This window comes from Vigna unguiculata, chromosome 9 (genome assembly GCF_037176805.1).
Source record: "Vigna unguiculata cultivar grain cowpea cultivar isolate G323 ecotype 2 chromosome 9, ASM3717680v1, whole genome shotgun sequence".
Lineage (NCBI taxonomy): Eukaryota > Viridiplantae > Streptophyta > Magnoliopsida > Fabales > Fabaceae > Vigna > Vigna unguiculata.
In genome coordinates, this window is record NC_140800.1 from 41,019,103 (window position 1) to 41,042,026 (window position 22,924).

The 22,924-nt window shown below is 29.2% G+C and overlaps 2 protein-coding genes and 1 pseudogene across 3 annotated transcripts; all 3 read right to left on the reverse strand.

Moving 5' to 3' along the window:
• Window positions 1-41: 41 nt before the first annotated feature.
• On the reverse strand, window positions 42-1,306 carry LOC114195930 (putative 2-oxoglutarate-dependent dioxygenase AOP1). The gene is made up of 3 exons (XM_028086377.2): window positions 894-1,306; window positions 420-753; window positions 42-340 (listed from the first exon to the last, which is right to left on the reverse strand). The coding sequence occupies exons 1-3, from the start codon at window positions 1,274-1,276 to the stop codon at window positions 101-103; spliced, it is 957 nt and encodes a 318-aa protein (XP_027942178.1). The 5' UTR covers window positions 1,277-1,306; the 3' UTR covers window positions 42-100.
• Window positions 1,307-4,599: 3,293 nt separating this feature from the next.
• Window positions 4,600-5,990, reverse strand: LOC114162959 (putative 2-oxoglutarate-dependent dioxygenase AOP1). The gene is made up of 4 exons (XM_085666423.1): window positions 5,974-5,990; window positions 5,461-5,889; window positions 5,024-5,348; window positions 4,600-4,939 (listed from the first exon to the last, which is right to left on the reverse strand). Exons 2-4 carry the CDS (start codon window positions 5,832-5,834, stop codon window positions 4,706-4,708), a joined length of 933 nt encoding a protein of 310 aa, XP_085522549.1. The 5' UTR covers window positions 5,835-5,889; window positions 5,974-5,990; the 3' UTR covers window positions 4,600-4,705.
• Window positions 5,991-9,491: 3,501 nt separating this feature from the next.
• LOC114164422 (putative 2-oxoglutarate-dependent dioxygenase AOP1) lies at window positions 9,492-10,774 on the reverse strand (annotated as a pseudogene). Its single transcript, XR_014984564.1, has 3 exons — window positions 10,360-10,774; window positions 9,918-10,248; window positions 9,492-9,838 (listed from the first exon to the last, which is right to left on the reverse strand). The product of XR_014984564.1 is annotated as a putative 2-oxoglutarate-dependent dioxygenase AOP1 (transcript).
• Window positions 10,775-22,924: the final 12,150 nt, after the last annotated feature.

Sequence of the window (22,924 nt, forward strand, 5' to 3'; positions counted from 1 at the left end):
CTTATTTTCATGTAAAAAGTTTTATTAATGTAAAAGTCGCTCTTATTATTCTGCATGACATTATAAGGAGATATATATAGCAATCTCATAAATATCTCTTTCAAATACATTCAAACACTTCAAGAGCTTCTAATGCATTTGAAACATAGGAGTCGAAGTATTCTCCATACTTGAATGGACGATAACGTAAGGGATGAATCTGATTATCCACAAACTCTTCGGGCACCTTAATGTTGATATCGTCCTTTGGGTTTGCAAAAAGTCCAAATGAGTATCTCTCTTTCTCTCCTTTCAATACCACTCTGTGTTTCACTGAATGAAGTCTTCCATTGCTCCATGCCTGTTCATTCATGCAACTTCATTATTACAATCATTCAATCAATATATATGCTCAACAAAGAGTTTCAATGCATATATACCTGTAATATATCACCAACAAGGACTACAACGCCATCATGGGGTATCTCCAATTCAATCCATTTGTCTGTTTTCGATAACACCTCAAGTCCTTGAACATCTTTTTGGCATATAATGGTTAAAGTACTGCTGTCGGTGTGAGCTGGAAGAACAGTTTCATGTTCATTATCGCTTTCATCATCAACTCTGTACTTCATCAATCGTGAAAAGCTCGAGCTGTTCATGTTTTCGGCATCTGAAATGTAATGTTGGGGAAGACCATAACCTTCCACTATCATTTTCAAAACAAGGAAACTCAGTTCTACCAACTTTGAGGTCATGGTCTTCAGTGTCTCACTGCAAGTCCATAATTGAAACTTATAATCAAATTCAAGGAATAAAAGGACTAACTAATACTAGTGATCCAAAATAGGTCATAATTCAGAACAAAATCATCAAAACAATAAAGTAGAAGTAAGAGAAGAAATTATAAGTACGAGAAAGGTGGGTTTCCTTGTGGCCACAGGAAGTTGGCGAAGGCTTCAGCGTTATCTGAGAGAAAAGTATCATCGATGCCAAAGCTTTCAGAGAGGGGAATGGGAGAGTTCTTGCCATTGTAGTTCCTATAAGGCTTTGCAGTTACGTATTGCTGTTTCGTTTCTTCAGGCAAATCAAACAAAGCTTTCATGTTATGAAACATGTCTTTGCAAACAGTGTTGGGGATGATCTCATCATCACAGATCAAGAGGAAGCAACCGTGATTCTCACACGCTTCTCTCACCTTCTTGCTCATCTCTTTCCACTCCTCACTCCCTTCTTCTAATCTCATCCCACCCTTGCACAAATCAAAGCATGGAATCGTCATATTCTCACTTCCCATTTTCACTCTATCTATGCCTTCTCTTCTTACACACACTTCTGTTTGCCATATATATAGAGTTTGTCATATACAAAGTATGAGTCCCTATCCATCACTAAAATAAAATAAAATTAAATGCTGCTAAAATTTTACTAGAAAATTAAAAAAAAATTGTTTTTATTTAAATTACCTATAATAAAATTGTTATTTAAAATTGTTTTATAATCATAATAGTAATAATTTTATTGTTTTTATTATCATATAAAAGTAAAATAATTATTATTATTGCAATAATGATGACAATAATTATAATAATAATAATGACTATAATAATAATAATAATGACTATAATGATAATAATAATGACAATAATAATAGTAATGACAATAATAATAAGTATTAAATATGTTTTTGATAATTTGCAGTGAAATTGAAATTAGTCTGTCTTTAAAAGTTTGATATAATTTAATTTTTTAACTTTAGAAGATTTTGAATTTAATATTTTTGTTTAAATTTTGTTAGATTTATTTGGCGTTTAAGATGTGTTTGATGATAACATTAAAGAAAAAATTTATGCAACGTAATAAACAACCTGAATGCTTAACAAATCAGGCTAGAAGTCCATATTTTCAAGGACAATGATATTTTGATCCACTTATAATCCATCACTCCATTCACCCTTTAATTATCTATTTTAATATTTTGTTTAATTTGTTTTAGTGGTGTGATACGATGTGATGATCTAAAAGTGATTATAGATTAAAAGTGAGTCAAAATATCATTATCTTATTTTTAATAATACTTTATTTTTTTTTATCAGCAAAGTTTAATGACACTTTATTGAACATTATAGTTTAAGAACCATATTAAAAGATTTACAAAAATGATGTTGAATGAATTTTCTGCAAAAACGAAATTTATTATTAATATTAGTATTGATTAATTATTGGTGCATATATTTTGGAGTTACGGAAACACTTTAAAATTGGTATCTGAGATAAAAACTTGGAATGCATGACTATAAAGATCTGAAGAAGGAAAGCATTTACCTGTTAGGAAGACTACCAAAACACTTGAAAAGAAACGAGATCCTTATAAGAAAAAAAACCTACAATAACTTTACACACAACCCAAATTTCAAAGCTCTTCATCTATTTTTCGTAGTGTGAGGATTACTAGAGGAACATATTTATTAATATATAAAATTTATTTGTAATTATAAAAATATGTCAGTAAATTAAAATTATTGAATAAGTTACAAATAAAAATATGTCAATAAATATGAATTAATTCTATCAATGGAATTACCACCAAATTTCAAAAGAATTCAACCGTCAATGAGTTTACTAATAGATTTTTAAAAAATTTGATTATTGTCCAAAGTGAGAACTTTATCATAATTTTATCAACATATCTAATAAAAATTTATTGACAAATTTTACTTATACATTTATTAGTAAAAATTATTTTCGTCCATAATTAAAATTTTAAAATTCGTTGATAATCAATTTTAAAATTTATTTTTCAATTTTTTTATGCCAAATTATCTATGAAATTATCATAATCGATTTCATTTAACTTTCACATTATTTTTGAATATCAACTTCTGTTTGTTGATTATTTCATTAAAGATTTCATTTCCATTATTCACCAAACGGATAAACTCTAATCTAGTTAATAGTTTTACAATTCAATTAAAAAAAATCCAATTTCTCATCAAAGTATATGGAAAAAAACTTATGAAACTCATAAATCGAAAAGTATAAAAAAATAAAATTGGACAAAAAAAAAAAATTTCTAATCCTAATACAAATTCAACAAATAGAATAAAAATAACAATAACACAAATAGAAATATAAAACATATTGACAAAAAATGAGATAAAAAGATCGATAAACATAAAAAACATGATGTTCTAGAATCAAATATGCCAAAATTCTTAAAAGAATAACTATAGAATAGATGAAAACAATGTGAGACAAGAAGTAAAATCAGTATATATATATATATATGAGAAGTTACAAATAAAAAAAAATACAATCAAAATTCATTATATAAGAAAATAAATAACTAATTATATTTTTTCTTAACCAAATTATAATTTATTGAAAAAAAAGTTATAACTTATTAAATATTACTTTTAATATTAATAATAATTTAATTAAATTTTACTCTCAAACATAAAATTATAATTAATTTAATAGGGATATTAGTACTAAAAAGATTTTTTTTAGGTCTTTTTTTCTTAAACATAATTTTAATTTTACAATCACTTTAATAGAGATATATTAGTATTAAAAAAATTGGAAATCTTATTCTCTTACAAGTAATTTTATAATTAATTTAATAAAAGAATGTGACTAATTTTGTTGTTGTTAAATATTATTACTTTAATATAGGTGACGATTTTGTTTAGAAATATTTTTATAATTAATTTAATATAAAAATATTATTAATAAAAAAATTTAAATATATATATTTTACCTGTTTTATCCTTCAACTGTAAAATATAATGTCAATTTTAATCAAATTTATGTGTGAAAATGAATACAGAAGATGGGCGAGTTATATAACATGCAACATTTGTTCCCATTAACTACTTACCTGTCATATTCTGCACCACAACTTTACAAAAATATCAATACAATTTTTTTTTTTTCCACACTTTTACATGTATAAAAATGTCCTTAACTTAACTATAAATACGTATACAGATATGGACCAATAACATAACATGCAAAATTTGTTCCCATTCATCCATATCTCTCCAATAAATAATATAACATGCAACATATTTGCTTAATAATAATTAACACACCTTTAAATTTCCGTTATTAATTTTAATATTTTAAAAATATAATGACATTTTTTTAAATTATTGTTTTACACATTATTTTATATTATTTGGATTTCAAGAAAGTGACAATATAAAAAGTTATTAAATAACAAATTTATAAATGAAAATAATTAGTCATTATATTAAATAATTAATTTATAAATCATAGTGTAAATTATTTTTTAAAATTAATTATCAAAATTTTAACTATTTATTGTAACATTTCAATTTTAGCATTTTGAAACTAATAAAATAAGATGTTTCATCATAGTATTCAAAATAGATATTTTCGTGTAAAAATATATCAATGCAATCTCATAAGAGTTTAGCTTTAATAAAACATTGATTTATTTGAGTGTAAAATGGGAGTATTGAAGACAACATATGAATCCCCAATTTTTAATCGTGATATTAAAATACTGACCAAATTATCTAGAATCCAAGGATTAAACTCTTTCTATCAATTTTCACACAATACATGTTTATGAAAAAACTTCAAAGAGACTCATAAATCAAAATCAAACTCATCTTATTGAAAGTGATCTTATTGAAAAAGAGGTATAATTATTCCATATGAGTGATCACTCATGCCTCCATTCACACATAGATTGCTTTCAAATACCAGCAAACACATCAACCGCATCTGGTGTGATATTTGAAGTACAATAGCTCATAAACTTTCCATAATCGAACGCACGATAACGAAGAGGATAAAGTTTGTCATCTACCAACTCACGAGGCTCAATCATCACCTCACTGTTCGGTGCTGTAAAAACTCCAAACGAGTACCTATCTCCACTCATCTCCACTTTATGCGTCGGTGAATGAAGCCTCCCATTGCTCCATGCCTAGTTCATTCACGTAACAAAAGTCAAGAACAATTCAATTCATTATAACAATTAATCATCAAAAGAATAAAATTTTCTCTTTACCTTCAGTGCATCACCAATTATAACCACAAACCCATCTTGGGGTATATTTACTTCAATCCATTTCCCAGTTTTGGATAGCACCTGCAGAGCTTGGACTCCATTGTCGCACAGAATGGTCAAGCTATTTCTGTCAGTGTGAGCGAACCTTTTAGCCTTTTCATCGCCACCGTTTCCAGAAACTATGTACTTGTTGAAACGTACATAGGTACCACACTTCATGCTTTCAAGATCAACGGAATGCTGGGGGCCATAACCCTCCATAATCATTTTCAACAAGTATGAGTTTATTTCTGACATCTTTAAGCTCATACCCTTCAATGCCTCACTGCATAAAAAGGATAGTGTCAAATATGATGTCAAAATATCAGTATCCTTAAAAAACATGTTTTTATTCATATTTATGAAGGCAAGTAAAATAACGAAATAATAAAGTATACCAGAAAGATGGATTCCCTTGAGGCCACATGATGTTGGTGAAGTTGTCAATCGTAACCTGATTGATCCCAAAAGTTTGATAGCTAAGATTCCCTAAGGTCATGTTTGTGTAAGAATTGAAAGGCGTTGAATGTTTGTGTTTCTGCTTTGTTTCTTCTGGTAATTCAAACAATGGTTTCAGATCTTTAAATATGAATTCACGAACACCCTTAATACTCATATCATCATACTTCAAGATGAAGCAGCCATAACTCTCACATGCTTCTCTCACTTTCATGCTCATCTCTTTCCACTCTTCACTCCCTGCTTCTAGTGTCATTCCTCCCTTGCCAAAATCTAAACATGGCAGCACCAAAATCTCACTCTCACTTCCCATTTTTCCTTTTCTCTCTTTCTCTTTCTCTTTCTCCCTCTTGCTGTATATTTTCTCTCTGTTAGGTAAGGATCTAGTTAGTGATGATAGAGTTAATATAGTGTAAAATTTAGTGTAATTAATAAACTAATTAAAAACTCACGGGGCTGTGTTCAGATGTAGAAAAACCTAACACCAATAGCATATCACACACTTCCCCAGATGCTGTCAGTTTTTTCAACAAGTGTATGTATACAAATGAATGCAGAAGATGGGCCACTAATATAACATGCAGCTTTTGTCAGCATTAGTAATCCTGAAAACAGGTTTTAATGAGTTCGATTCTTAATACATATATAAATATGTATACAGAGATAGACCAATAACATAACATGCACCATATATGATCTTTCACTTTCAGAACTAAATTAATAACTTATAATTAAACATCGTTAATATAAAAACTTTTACATTATCAGGATCAGGAATCATCATATATGATAATTTATATAAAGATTGTAAGAGAACCTCAAGCTAGCTATAAATTAGTTCTAACTAAAGTTATGTAATAAAATAAAGTTATGTAGTGCTTGCAAGTTAACTCAGTAGTGTAGTGTAAAATTCTAAGTTATACTTGATTAATTGAGAAACTAAATGATAATTTAATAATATGAAAATTCTAACTATGCTTAGTCATTTGATAAGTCTAAATATTAGCTTAGCAATGTAAAAAAATTACTTATGTTTTTGGAGTGAATGTCTTAATAGATAATAGATGGAGACGAATTTAACGAAAAGAAGAGAAAGTAAACACTGTAAATGGCGTGAACATTGCATATCAACTCCATACCTGTACAACTTTGGGCGTTGAATGAGCTTGACGAATGTAAAACACTGTAATGGGTATCTAAGAACAAAGCTTGCAAATTCTAGTTTTATTATGCTTCGTGTATAAAGAATTGAGGAAGAAAAACATTCAGTATATATATATATATATATATATATATATATATATATATATATATATATATATATATATATAATATGGTGTAATATTACTAGGATCTTCTATAGAAAAACCTCGTAAAAGAAAACAAAATTCTAAACATAAAAAGTGATTTCTATCAGTTTAAAATAAAATTGCAAATAAGAATGAATGAATGTGAAACATGATAAATGCAACATGTCATACCTACAAACACATACTTACATCTTGTTTTGTGAGCATGAATTGCAACCCTTTGTGCATTTTTCATTTGTTTTGTGTGCAATTTTCACTCTCCTTCTTCGCAGATTGGGCCTGGTCATTAAATTTTCCTCTTCAATAAGTCCACCGAAAACAAAACCCAATTTATTATCTTTTTGTGGACAAACAAATATTTCAACATAATTGTCGTTTTTCCTTTTTTTTTTTTCTATCTCTTTAACATCATTTTTTTCTTAATTAATATAGTGTAACAATAAGAAAGGAAGATATTAATAAACATGATTGACATGCAAACGAATTTGGATATTAATAATAAATAAGAATTTGAATTTTTTTTTACTATTCCTTTGTTGTCATTTCAAACACGTAATGTTGATAAAACTTCGTGTCATGCAATGTCACAACTAACTATGTTTAAACATTTTTAGAAAACTCTTTTATTTGAGTAAGTTTATTTTTGTTAATGTCCAGTCACGAAATGAAATTGGAAAACAAATCATACTAAAATTGGATATTAATTATTTAATTGGTCTGTTCCACTCCAAGCAAAATTAGACCATCCCAGGAAAAAACTTAAGTCCTAGTTGATTTTCTTTTCCTCATTTTACAAGAGGAGAAATAATGAAAGCGGTTACAGATTTAACTATTTTTAAAATAAAATTCATCTTCATTTTGAACGCATATTTCATGAGTATGAAAATTTTATACAATCTTTAATTTTATATAATATGAGTATATTTATAAACCCATCAAAATATTAATTAAATAATTTTTTATAAAAATAAAATAAAAATTACAAGAGAGAAAACATTATATGATCGAGTACTAAATGTTAAATATATATATATATATATATATATATATATATATATATATATATATATATATATAAAATTTTATGTAATGTTAAATATGAAGAAAAAAATTATAATTATATAAATATTAAATGTGTATTTTAAAAATAAGTACAAAACTAAAAATTAAATAAAAGTTTATAGATAAGTTTTTTTAGTTATTTGATAAATTAAATGTGTTTTAGTATATGAGAATGGTCTCTTGTGTTTTAGTATATGAGAATGGTCTCAAGTCTCTATATTTAATTTAAAAAATTAAGTATGATCCATTTTTTTTCTCTCAAATTCCCACACTCTCATCTTTCCTTGAATATAGGTTAAAATCAATATAATTTATGTGCTTTTTCTTTTTACTTATCTCTCTATTAAAGCTATATGAAATAATAGAATTAAAATTTCCACATTCTTTTTATCGATTTAACTATGCTAATATAATGAGTAATGTAATTTTTAAATGTGTTCGTGTTTTCTACATCTTAGATTATGAGATAGACTACGAATAATTCAAGGTTTGATTTTGGTGAAAAAAAAATAATTCAAGTTGATGGTTGGACTCGATAATTTAAAATTAAATAAAAATTTCATTATTTTTTTTTTAAATCACAAAGAAGGAAAATTAAATTTCTTTCAACTCTAACCCGTAGGCAGTTGGTTACCTAAGATTGAAAATATGCTCGATAAATATTTGTAAACGAATGCTTAGACAAGAAATCCAATTAACTACAAGAAAAATTAAATTTAGTGTTAAAACTTAGTGATGAAATACTGTAAAACAACATATTGTTAAATATTTTTAACACCGCCAAAGTGATTACACACCCTACATTTGGCTTCAACCAACAAATTATTTTAGTATTTTCTTACAATCGGAAGGTGGCAATTTATTTTTCCATCTTCCTCCTCCATTGAATTCCTTACTTTCCCTTGCAATCGACTTTTCTATATATATAGATGCTGTAACCTTTGACTTTTTCCTTTGTTTTGTGGCATAAAAGCACTTTCTATGCAATTGATATTTTACAAAAACAACTTATTTTCTTTTAGAAATGAGATTCTTTTTTTCTTTTTTTACCTCAAACCTCTCTAAAAAAACCAACAAAATATATTCCATAACTCATTGGGAAGAAAGTTGTTTACATAAAAGAAAAAAAAAATCTTATTTGTGCAACTATCTTAAAAAATTTGCTTGAAAATTCTTTAAAAAAATTCAATTCACTTTTATGGCTTCAAACTTTGTTCTTAGGTTCAATGCTTTTTTTTGGCACTTGTTCAAAATCTTGATAAAAATAAGTGCTGTAATATGTGTTTTGTTAGGAATCCAAGTGTGAGTCTAAGTTCTACATTGATAAGAAATGAGAAAGTAGAGCACTATATAAGAATCAAGACCCATAAACCTATTGTCTTAAGGTTTTGGGTTGAGAGTGATATCAGTGTCTTATGTGGTTAGACTCAGATCTCATTGATGTTGTTCTTCCCGGTGAAACCCCCAGGTTACACAACCAAAATTACATTGTTTTGTGAGAATAAGTAGCCATGCATATTGCTTCAATTTGAAACATTAACTTCACTTTTTCTTGTGGTGAATTAGAACACCCCACAGTAAAACAAATAGATAATGTGCATATATAATAGATGCGAAAAGTTTTATTAATGTAAGTCACTCTAATTGTTCTGCATTACATATATAAATATATATAGCAATCTCTTGCTCCTGTTCATAAATATCGGTTTCAAATAGCTGCAAATTCAAGAGCTTGTAAGGGATTTGAAACAAAGTTGTTGAAATAGTGTCCATAAGTGAATGGACGATAACGTAAGGGATGAATCTGGTTATCCACCAACTCATGAGGCACCTCAATGTTCATCTCTTCCTTTGGGTTTGCAAAAAGTCCAAATGAGTATCTCTCTTTCTCTCCTCTCAACATCACTCTGTGTGTCACTGCATGAAGTCTCCCATTGCTTCATGCCTGTTCATTCATGCAACTTCATTATTATAATCATTCAATCAATATATATATGCTCAAACAATTTCAATTCTCTGCATACCTTTAGTATATCACCAACAATGACTACAAATCCATCATGGGGTATCTCCAATTCAACCCATTTGTCTGTTTTGGATAATACATGAAGTCCTTGAACATCTTTCTGGCATAAAATGGTTAAACTACTGCTGTCTGTGTGAGCTGGAAGACAAATTTCACATTCATTATTGCTTTCACAAACTTTGTACTTGATCAATCGTGAATAGCTAGAGTTTTTCATGTTTTCAGCGTCTGAAATGTAATGTTGGGGAAGACCATAACCTTCCACTATCATTTTCAACACAAGGAAACTCAGTTCCACCATCTTTGAGCTCATGGTCTTCAGTGTCTCACTGCAAGTCCATAATTGAAACTTAATCAGATTCAAGGAAAGTGATTCAAAATAGGTCATAACTTGGAACAAAATCAAAATAACAAAGTAGAAGAGAAGAATTTCTAAGCACCAGAAAGATGGGTTTCCTTGTGGCCACATGAGGTTGGTGAAGGTTTCAGCCTTATCCGAGAGAGGAATATCATCGATGCCAAAGCTTTCACAGAAGGGAATGAGAGAGTTCTTGCCATTGTAGCCCCTATAAGGCTTCGGAATTACGTATTGCTGTTTCGTTTCTTCAGGCAAATCAAACAAAGCTTTCATGCTATGAAACATTTCTTCACAAACAGTGTTGGGGATGATCTCATCACAGATCAAGAGGAAGCAACCGTGATTCTCACACGCTTCTCTCACCTTCTTGCTCATTTCTTTCCACTCCTCACTCCCTTCTTCCAATCTCATCCCATCCTTGCAAAAATCAAAGCATGGAATCGTCACATTCTCACTTTCCATTTCGCTCTATCTGTGCCTTCTCTTCTTGCACACAGTTTTGCCATATATATATAGAGAGTTTGTCATACAACAAGTCAAATATGAGCCAGCTATATCCACTATCCGTCCCTTTTTAATTAAATTAATTTATTAAAAAAAATTAATCTTATAAACTTAAATGAAAAACATAAATTTAAACCAAAAACTAAATCCAAAATGTGGTGGCAAACTTTGTTCATTAAGCGAGTTCTCAAGCCATGGAAAAAAACTTTAAAGTCAAACAATTATATAATAGATTTCGTTGTGGTACTTTATCATAGCGCGAGGCTTAATAATGTATGCATATTAATTAATTATATGAAGAATTAATACTTAATAATTTTTTTAAAACATTACTTAAAGGAGTTGCTATAAAGTAATAATAGTAGGATCTTGCAGAATATTATAAGGAAGATGAATTAAATGAACTTACAAAATAATTAAGATTCCCTTATTTTAAATCTGACTATGTGTGTATATTATTTAATTAAGTCCACTTATTTTATTCTTTTGCCAGACACATAACCATTAGAAAACACATATCATCAATTAGAAACTTGCATTTGATAAAGATTATAGTAATTTTATATGAAATGATACTCTTACTTTTCTTTCAAACTTCAACTCCTGGTATTTCTTAATTAATTTTTTATTTATACCAAAATGTCGCTAATCACACTAACAAATAAATAATTAAAATACTCATACATACTATCTCAATATGAATTAAAGATTAATGCATTATAAATTTTACTTTGTGAACACAATTTTTTTTGACATTCTTATGCCAGATCGGCTACGTAGCTCCAACAAAAAGAATAAAAACCAAAAGTAAAATATATTTAGGGGAAGTATACATGAGCCCTCATACAAATTTGTCACATATTAAATATTTATGCGACTAGAATTGTTCCCATCGCAAAAGACAAAAAAAAGCTAGATCTTGTTTTTAATAAATTTTATTTTATGTTTAACTCTTTTTGTTAAGAAAATATTTTTTTAACACCTAATTATCTTCTCAAACAATTATTTTGACAACTTTTTTTGATAAAAAAATTTAGTAAAAACTTTAAATAAAATAATAATATGCATTGCACAGTGGTTGCATAAAATAATAAAAATGTCTATATATTATAAATTTTTAAAATACTAATATATGTTATTATATTACTATATTATTAGAAATGAATTATAAAGTGTGTTTTTTTCTTCTTTTTAATAAATATATGTCAAAGAGTATATTTTTGAAACTTGTTTAACCAGTAAACTTTTTTTTGGAAAGTGATGAAAATGATGGTGCTTGCATGGAAAGGTTGCATTAAATAAGATAGAGGAGTTGGACATATCTGTAGTTATGTGTAGATTGTCAATGAACAGCTCATGCCAGATATGAGGAAGCTGAAGTCAGAAGTAGTTGCATTGTTTATCTCCATATGTTTCTTATCAGGTAAGACATTATTTGTCTGTCTTTAGTTCTCAAAATGTAAAACTTCAACATTCAGAGTCTCATCTAAACTATAGATATCAAGTTCCGTGTCGAACATGGAACACTGTAATTCTACACAACCCGTTAATTTTAATTTTTGTCACATTTGGATACTTGTTTTTGTCTTTTTCTTCCAAGACAGAAGAGATAGATATAGAGATGGAGAACACAGACATTGATGCAAAGGTTGTCTGGTGCAAAAAGACAATAGGTGGAACAAGTTCATGTAATGTAAGTATATTTGTTTGTGATATTAATATCTGTCTTGTCATTGAATAGGTCACAACAAGGACATGGTTCTACTATATGCTCCTTGTTGTGAGTATGTGTCTGTTTCTCTTTGCTGGTGTTTTTTTTCCTGTTTGATGTGATTCTACCAAAGATGAAGAGTTCTGAAATTGGGACCAGGCGTTCTGAAATTGTTGTCACTACCTGTTTCCACTTTAAAACTTTGATCTTTACAAATGTAACGTTAGTATCTTTCTCTAGGGCTAGCAGAAAGAAAATAAGTAAAAGACAAGAGTTGGATACATGTATTCCAAAATTCCATGTTACTGATTTGGGGAGGTTCTGCATAATAGGGGATGCAAAATAGTTGTGTGGTAACATTGTGGAGCAGTCTTATAAAGAAAACGAGAACATGTTTATTACGAAATTAATGATGAAATTTGGTACCTAAATAAGTAGTGGGTTGAAAATGTTGGTTTGATGACTTGGACTTGAAACCGACAACACCTTATTTATAGGAGTTTAAGTTTTACATGACATGTTCTGATTACATTATTACCCACAAAGATGTGAAATTTGGGTGTCTAAATTATAGTAAAGTTTCTTGTCTAATGCTTGCATTAGCAACAGCTCTTCATTTGGTAATAACTACTTTAAAGTGATGTATTTCTATTGATGTAGAAGGTTACTTTTTGAAAGTTTTTTCTTTTTTTAATTAAATAACATTGTTACGTTAATAACTTCCATTTTAAAACTTAATGATTGTTACAGTAATTAATAAAAGTAATGTTATTTTGAAATTTTATTTTGACGGAAGTAAGATCACAACAAATATAAATTTTGTATATATGATTTATGTGATGTGAACTTTCAATGTATATGGGAGTTTTAAAAAATTAATTAATCAAAAGTTATTAAATAATGTAATATTGTGTAACTTACATGATTTAATTTTATTTGTTTTATAAACAATATTTTTATTATGTATCTCTTTAACGTTAATCTTCATCTTATACAAATAGAATTTTCTATATTTATCGAGAAAATTGAGGATGAAATCAATATCTTATTTAACCAACATAAACACTTCAACTTTACTTATCTTTTCGATGCGTAAGCAATGATGGTGCATGTTGATTCTTATAAATTATATTTAGTTATATGACTAAACTTTGCTCGGATAAAATCAGTTTCCCTCATAAAAGGACAAATGGACAAATGGATGTTGTTATTATAGGAAGGAGAAACATCATATTATTCGAGGTTGGATGTGGAATCATCCTTTTTCAAGTTTTGTAGACTAGAAGATGAGTTATGAGAATGTGCACTTTGTAACATTTAAGTTACTAAAAGGTTACGTGTTAATATGACTAAACATTCTTAATACACCTTCGGTATGTATTTAATTTCCTTTAATTAAGAACTTCTAACAATACATTATGCACATGACCAAATCCCGCATATGACAAAATACAAATGAGGTGCATCTTATCATCTCTATAGACCTCAAATATTACAAAGAATATATGTATACAATTGTATCATAGGGTTATCTTTCACCAACATAGATCTAACAATCTATATATAATATAAAATAAATTTGCAAAAAAAAAAAAAACTGGATGTCCAACACAATACCATAAATCAACCTTCCCACGAGATTTAGCGAGAGAATTTTTTTTTTCACAATAGGTTATTTATGATCATTCCAAGACATAACTATCTCTTTTGCAATTAGTTTGCCTTAACATCAAAACAACACAACATAGGTGATGACAATAAGGGGTTAGAGTGAAAGATAATAACATTATAACATATGAAATCCTTGTATTTATCTTATTTTTGAACTAATATAGGACAGATTGAATACACGACTTTGAACATAAACATCAATCAGAATATAAAAAATTTGCCTTTGATATTTTTGTGCTAACCATTATTCTCCATTCCACTTATCGTGAAATTTATTCTCTTTCCTAATCTCCATGTTAAATTATTGTCGAACCAATTTAGATATTGCTATGGTCTTGTTACTCTCTTTAAATCCCTCCACCATACTGATTCATATTACGTTATAGTTTCTTTATTGTAGTTTTCAGTAGCAAACCTCCATTTCCATTTAGCTAAAAGTGCCTCATTAAATGATTGTACGTCTTTTATTCCTAGGCCTCCTTTATCTTTTGGTTTGCATATGTTTGTCCATTTCACCTATGATATTTTCTTTCCCTCTGATCCCCACTCCAATAAAAAAATGTCTTTGAATATTTGTGATTTCTTTAATCACCAGTTTTGGTGCTTTGAAAAGAGATAAAAAGAAGAGGAGTGTGGTGATTACAGATTTAATCACAGTATCTCTTCCTGCAAACGATAATTGTCTACCTTTCCACCTTGCTAGTCTTTGCTTGATTTTAGGAATCATACTTTCCCACATCTCCCTCTTTCAAGGATTACCCTCTGTTGGGATTCCTAAATACATGAATAGTATTGTCATCTTAATGCAGTTCAATATGGCAGTATAGCGACTTAACTCCATAGTATTCACCCTTGTCTCTCCAAGTTTACTTTTAAGAAATTAACTTTTAGTCCAAAAACTAATTCAAAACACCTTAAAATACATTTGATTGTCATCACATTTTGCACTGTATTCTCACATATAAAGAGAGTATCATCAGAAAATTGTAATAAATTTATTTCAATGTCATTACTTCCCACCTTAACACCCTGTAAGACATGCAACTTTGTAACTTGTCTTACTAGCCCTGCTAACCCTTCAATCACTATCAAGAATAAAAAAGGTGCAAGCGGATCATCTTGTTTAAATCCTCTTGTTGGACTAAATTCATCTATGGGACTTCCATTTTGTCACAACCGAAATCGCGACGGGACGACGAACCAAAAATAAAATTTGTAAAAACAGAGTTTGGAATCGCCACCATAGTTATTATAGGAAACTATGGAAAACCATCAAAAAAAAGCAAGGTTTGCAAAAAACCAGAATTTGGGTCCGGGAGTCGGTTACACATGGGGAAGGTATTAGCACTCCACAACGCCCATCCTAAGACGGTACCTTTATTAAATGTGCAAAAGTTTTGTGATTTTTCAAAATATTTAATTTTTCCCAAAATTAGTAATAAAAGAATGTACAATAAAACAAAACTATTTTTTTGATTTTTTTTGGGCCCGACGAGGATTAATCCTCACTCCTACGTATATCTCCACGTGAATGGAGAATCAGGGTTACGTAGTTCTTTTTAAAAAATCTATTTGGAAAATTATTTGAAAATGATTTAATTTGTTTTATAATTTTGAAAATCTTTTTATTTAAATTTTAGTATTATTTTTAAATTGGTTCATGCTACGCGAGCGGCCGGATAGACACTTCAAATATTTTTTTTCTAATCTTTTATTTTTTTTATTTTTTAATCATTTATAAATTTTTAATATTTTTTTAAAGTTATTTTAGAGTAGTTGTGGATGTCATTGCGACGTGAGCAACCAAATAGATATAAAAGAGTAAACAAAGAAAATTATATTTTATTCTTAGATTGATATATATTTTTTAGAAAAAAAAAAGGAACGAAAGTCTAAAATAGGTGTCATGCAACGCGAGCGTCCGAACAGACACCAAAAAAATGGGAAAAACAATTTAATGATTTAAAAAGAATAATAAAAAAATTGATAAAAATAAATCAAAAGGAAAAGAATGAACTAGCATTTACGTACCTTAAAAAATATTCAATATCTCCCCACCTTTTCTCTTTTTCTTATTCTTTGCCTCCTTTTCTAATATTTTTGTTTTTTTCTAGAGAGATAAAGATGAGAGGTGTCTGTCTATGTGGGTGGTAATGAGAGAAAAAGAGGGTGTAGAAAATGTTTTTTTTTCTTTTTCCTACCTCCTTCAATATGTTTTTTTAGAGAGAGATTAAAAAGAGGTGTGCATGTGGGAGTGGTGATGGGAAAGAATTAGAGTAGTGTAGAGAATTTTTCTTTTTTTGGTATGATAGAGTGCGTATTTATACTCACATCTTGCAATAACAATGCAATCTCAGTCTTAATTATAACGAACAATATAAGGAAGGAATTGGTCATGATAGCAACACATGAGAATCAAATCATAGTAAATCATAGCACAAAATCAATCCCAATTAGTAATATTGATTCTAACCATTAACAAATCAGAGCACAAAATCAATTCCAATTAATAATATTGGTTAATTTCTCTACTAGGAATAAGGGTAAAAAGTAGGTTGATTTGTTGGGCTCATGAGAAGAAGGAATGCGATAATTAATAACATATTGGGCTCTTTCCTCTTTATTCCTTTTTTTTTTCTTCTTTTTTTTTCTCTTTTTTCTTTTTTTTTTAATTTGATGTTTGAAAATCTTTTTGAAAAAAATTTTGTTTCACATTTTTTTTTATTTTCCATTAACTAAAAAACTTTTTTTTTTCGAAAATAAATTTATTCACCCGGATAAAATTGGGTGTTGACACATTTCCAAGGTCAGAAATAGTTGTTCATCCTCTAATCCACTTAATCCATTTCTTGTTAAAATCCATTTTTTCATCATATAATTAGAAAGTCCCACCTTACTAAATCATATGCTTTTTCAAAGTCCACCTTCATAAACAAACAACTTTTCTTTCTTCGTCTTACTTCATCTGCTACTTCATTTGCAAGCAAAACACTATCAAGTAGATTGTGATTGTATAGTACATAACTGCAAAATTCCAAACTTAACACACTTAGAAATTCGATCGAAGAAATAATGTATTGTATGCAAATGTCTTACATATGAAGGTGTGTAGCATGGTTTAAGTGATTTGTTTTTGTCTTCATATTTTCTATTTGAATGAATGCCTAGTTAATTTCTTCACCTTCAGTGTCTTAATTACTATGTTGGAAGAAGGAAAAAAGAAGAAGACAAAGAGACACTATGCACTTGGTGTCTGGTTTCAAAAAACAATATAGGTTGTAATATTTCTGCCTTGTCCTTCAAGTGGTCACAACAAAGGCTTGCATTTAGGGGTAATGTTCAAAAATAACACAACCATATGCTGTTTTGTAGTGAGAATATGTCTCTGTCTCTTTCCCTGGTCCCTTTTGTTGTTGGAATATTGATAAATATAATAAATGCGCAAGAGTTTCAACCAATTTAAAGACTCCTATATGGGAACATGTTTGTCCAGCACATTCTCCGTAGCTGTCATCTCATCTTGTTCATTTCAAATTACTTTATGTGATGTTTAAAACAGGCTTATTCATCATCTTTACTAATAATGAGTTAAAAGAAAACCATCAAATCCCTAAGTGTAAACAAGCAATGGCATTGGCAAAGTTCTTAATACTTGTATTTGAAACTCACATTATTCCCTTATTTATAGCAGTTATGTATTTTGGAAGACATACTTAATCTCATCTTCCTATATATATATTCTATTTGAACCTTATGCATGCGTTTAACGTTAATTTCTCTACCTAAAAATATTAATAATAATAATAAATAAATAAATAAAAATAATGAAAACACTTATACAAGAGATAACAGAGAGGGAAAGTAGTAGCTAAACTAATATTTTTTTTTTTATAATATAGCTTTAAACACTATGGTTAATTAACTTTTATGAAAATATAAAATAATGATATTTCATATTTTATATACAAATTTACACTCTTATTATTTAAAATTCTGAAATTCTAATTTACACATTTTGTAGTGATTGTTTTTGTTATATATATATATATATATATATATATATATATATATAAATTTTCTTTTTTCATTTTTTAGATGTACCAAATCATATTAGAATTTCATTCAAAATATATAAGATGATTATATACCTAATAAAATTAAATTCTATGAAAATTAAATTTAATAAATTGAATTATACATTGAGTACTAAAAAAATTCAGATGTGTTACTTATAAATATTCTTGTGGTGGAAACTTTAACTGCATATGCATATGGAAACTTTAACTGCATATATAAGATGATTATATACTTAATAAAATTAAATTATATGAAAATTAAATTTAATAAATTGAATTATATATTGAGTATTGAAAAAAGAAATCAGATGTGTTACTTATAAATATTCTTGTGGTGTATACTTTAACTACATATGTACACTTTATTTATAAAAATAATGATTTTGATTATGATTACGGTCATATAGATATTATTTATTTTAATATATAGATGTTATTTATTTTAATATTACTAATTTTTTTCTAAATCATATGGAAGCCGAGAAGTAAAACGACTTCCAAAAGCATTAAAAATAAGAACATAATTTATAAATAATTAAAGACACCGCAGTTGACACCGCAATTAAGAAGTCAAGTTCAATTCTAATATTTTAAATAACATCACTTATTTCGATATTAGTTTAATATATTTTAATAATAACAAATACCAAAATCTTGTAACTGATTTGTTATTAAACTCGATTAGATTACATACTATTGATTTAATTACCAAATATATTTGCCGAAAAAATTACAACCACATCATGGAGCGAACAAGTTTTTAGTGTTATTTCCTCAGGATTTAAGATTATTACGAGTGAGTGACAGAAACTACTTTACCACTTATTAGATCAGAGAAACAGAATACCAGATAAAAAAAAGAAAAAAAAAACTTTATTCAGAAAAATTGACTAGAAAAGTTAAATATTCAAGAATAAAAAGGTAACTAAAACAGGAGTTAAAAACCTAAAACAGGGATAGAAAGGTAAAACCACTCAAATAATGCATATTCAAGAAGAGGCTTACTGAATGCAGCCGCATGATGGTATAGAAAAGTAAATAATGCAAGATAGAAACTGATCCTTTGGATTCTTTATAATTTTGTGAGTATTTTGAATATCACGATTAGGGTTGTAAAAAAAAGATCTAGTACGAAGAATCGACACACATAACCTTCCGATCATAAAATTTTATTAGAAACTTATTTTAGAAAATTCCTAAATTTATTATGAAATCAAAACTAAATTACGTCTAGAAAAAAAAATTACATTGTCATATAGGAAACAAAAGTTTGGAGTAAATTAAGAATGAATTTTCAAATGTAAGGCCCCATTTTTTCCTGCCCCAGAGGTTAGTGGGCTACCCCTAAGTGGGCCTAAGGGTTGGTCCAATGTATATAAACCCTGCTATGTTGTCCTAATCCCACCTCACATTCACTCTTTCAGAAACCCGCCGCCATCCCTCACTACCTCTCACGAAAAGCTCTGTTAGGGTTTACCCTAAAGTCCCCCTCCTTCAAGCTCAAACTCAGTCCTACTCACGTAAATCGTCCCTTGACTCATGCTTCTGTTTTCATGGTCTATGTTTGCTGTTATTGTTAGGGTTTAGTAACAACCCGCCTCCTTTCTCCTGTTTCACCGTCCGTTCCAGCTGCTGACCACCCTAAGGACAGTTTGGTCTCCTGTGTGCGTGTCGGAGCGTTCCGCTAACTTGATTTCCAGGTACGGGAAGTTAGGGTTCTAGTTTCGAGTCTTTTTAGAAATGTTTCTGCGTTGGTTGTTGATTGCATAGTTGGATCTGTCGTTTTGATGCGTGAAAATACTTTGCATGTGTTGTTTGGTCGGAAAACATGGCTGTTACAGTGAAGAACAGTGGCGAGACCTGTTAATCTCGCCCAAGCGAGTCAATCTCGCCTAAGCGAGATGAAACAGGGAGCTCGCCTAGGGTTATTGCACGAAAGGTCGCCTGGGCGACCTGCTCGAAGTTTTGAGCGAGGGAACACCTCGCCCAGGCGAGAGGGGTCTCGCCTAAGCGAGATCCCGTGATGTTCCCTGAGTGCTCCATCGAACCCTCGCCTAGGCGAAGGGAAGGCTCGCCTGAGCGAGCACGTCTCGCCTGAGCGAGACCCCTCAGCCTGAGCGAGGGACTGAGCGAGGCAGTGCGCTGTTTGGGGTGTTTGTTATTCTTGGATGATTGATATTGGTTTGGGCGTGAATTGTATGATGAGAAACATGTATATAATGGAGTGTGGTGCATGCTTGGCATGAATTACGAATTTTGTATGACGGGTTTGGTATGAAACCTCACATGTGAAATAAATGAGTGGTTTGGAACTAAAGGAACTTGGTATTAATGTGAGACGAGGCCCTAGACTCATTGGGGTGGTGATGATCAGAGGTATGGATTTGAGATGTGATTGATATGAGGATTAAACTTCAAGGGTTGATATGGAATTGTAAAATATAATTTAATATTCTCTTATTGCTGATTTATGAATGTTGGTCCGTGTCAGCGTGTAATTCCTTGGGGTCTCTAGGTGAGACCTCCGGGGTCGCGCTTCAGTGGTCGGGACGTAATTCCATGGCCCTGCTAGTGGGTGTTCATGGTGGTGCCCCATCTGTATAACTAGGTAAGGATTCAAGGTAAGGTTGAATCCTGACGCTCCGAGGAGCCAGTTAGTCTCACTTAGAGCGGACTGACTCTTGTGGTGGGAGTAGCAGGAGGCCTGAAACTCACTAAGGGCTAACCTTGTGGTGGGAGAGATTTTGATTCATTGTAACACTGGTAACACATAGCTCAGGATCGAGCAGCTCAGGGTCGAGCAGAGGTATCCACCACAAGTGCAAGCATCCGCTGAATCCGACCCAGTTATACGTATCCGGATGAGTCGAGTCGAGTCGTAGTGTATTGAATGAAGAGTCATAACATGTTTGGTTGATATGTGGATGAGATGATGAAAATATATTTGATTGCATGTTGAATATGTTGATTGGCTCTAGCTTACCCATTTTGTTGCATGGTTGTGATGTATGTGGCTGTTCTTTCTTGCGATGATCATCAACTTGGTTGATGGGAGCAGATGGGCGAGGTTCTCGTGGTCAGCAAGGGAACGGTGATCCAGCAGCTTAGCCATCTGGGCTAGATCTCACGCTTCTTTCTTTCATGTTTTCTTTAGGGCTATGGCCCCTGTATTCGTGGTTGTTAGATTGTAAACTTTTAATTAAACAGCTATCCTACCTTTATCGGCATCGTGGTGTGCCTAGTTTTGTATGGGTGATGTTAAGAACCTCAGGACTGCGTTGTTATGCTATCTTACGTGTGGCGTTTCCTTTAATTTCGTTTAATAATTAAATGGGACGTTACACCAAATGCCTAGATTACATAAATAAAGATTAGTTCTTTTTTCTTCTCATTATGTTTTTCATAAAAGAAATTTTAAGAAAAAACACATTATTAGTTCGCGTGTTTTTAGTTTTTAGCTTTTTTATTCTATTATTCATTTAAAATAAGCTTTATTATTATTATTATTATTATTATTATTACAAAATATACAACATTTATATTATAAAACAAAAATATTACTATTTTCACATTAAATTTAAAAAAAATGTTAATATATTTTACATCTTTTAATTTAATTTATCTACTTAAATCAATTTTATTAATTAAATAATATTTATAATAATAGAACAACTTTTGTAATTTATTCCATTTATTTATAAATAAACTAAATTCAGGAACAGATTTCCAAGAGACTATCCAGAAACTAATAAATTTTAGTTTATAAGATATCTAATTTATTTACCCTCAATCATCCTCCTTGTTAGTAATGTTATAGCCTGAAAATTTTAATAAATTTCTTATCAATTCTTACTTTCTTCTTATTGTCTCATCTAATGTTATGTTATATTATTTATTTGACTGATCTGTTTAAATTTATTTTAATTTTATTATAAGACTTTTTTAAACTTTAGTATAACATTATATTATATTATTTTTACGGGGTTTTTCCATATATAATATTTTAGTATAATTATTATTATTAATATTATTATTTTTATTAGTTTTACGATGATTATTATTATTATTATTTGTATAGTTATTGTTATTAATTATTCATAATGTTTAATAATAATAATGATTATTATTGATTATTTTTTAATAGTTTTAATAGTTTTATTAATTATTCATAATGTTTAATAATAATAATAATAATAATAATAATAATGTGTAACAGAATAATTTTAAAAATGTTATGATGATTTTAAAATATTAAAGTCAAGAAGGGAAATTTAAGGGTGTGTTAATATACTATTAAGAATATGATTATTATTGATTATTATTATTATTGATTTTTTTTAAGAGTTTTCATAGTTTTATTAATTACTCATAATGTTTAATAATAACAATAATAAATTTAAGGGTGTGTTAATTACTATTATATGGTGCATGTTATGTTAATGGTCCATCTCTGTAGACGTATCTATATATGTATAAAAAATGGAGCTCATTAAAATTAAAACCTGTTATCGCGATTTTATTAATTAATAGCTACGAAATTGAAAAATGTTTTGATTGAATTTGTTTATTTAAGTTATGTTGCAGAAAATGACAGAGAAGTTATGAAAATGCTGCATGTGATGCTATTGGTGTGTGTTCATCTGGAATGAACAAAAAATGATATGTATATAAAGGGGAAGTTGTGG

Bases quoted from the DNA above. Each gene is read 5' to 3' on its own strand.
- LOC114195930 (XM_028086377.2), bottom strand. From the start codon at position 1,276: ATGGGAAGTGAGAATATGACGATTCCATGCTTTGATTTGTGCAAGGGT. The intron at 754-893 runs GTACTTATAATT...ATGGACTTGCAG, and splicing joins CAAGGAAACCCACCTTTCTC to TGAGACACTGAAGACCATGA. The intron at 341-419 runs GTATATATGCAT...ATGAATGAACAG, and splicing joins TTGTTGGTGATATATTACAG to GCATGGAGCAATGGAAGACT.
- LOC114162959 (XM_085666423.1), bottom strand. From the start codon at position 5,834: ATGGGAAGTGAGAGTGAGATTTTGGTGCTGCCATGTTTAGATTTTGGC. The intron at 5,349-5,460 runs GTATACTTTATT...CTTTTTATGCAG, and splicing joins CAAGGGAATCCATCTTTCTG to TGAGGCATTGAAGGGTATGA. The intron at 4,940-5,023 runs GTAAAGAGAAAA...TGAATGAACTAG, and splicing joins TAATTGGTGATGCACTGAAG to GCATGGAGCAATGGGAGGCT.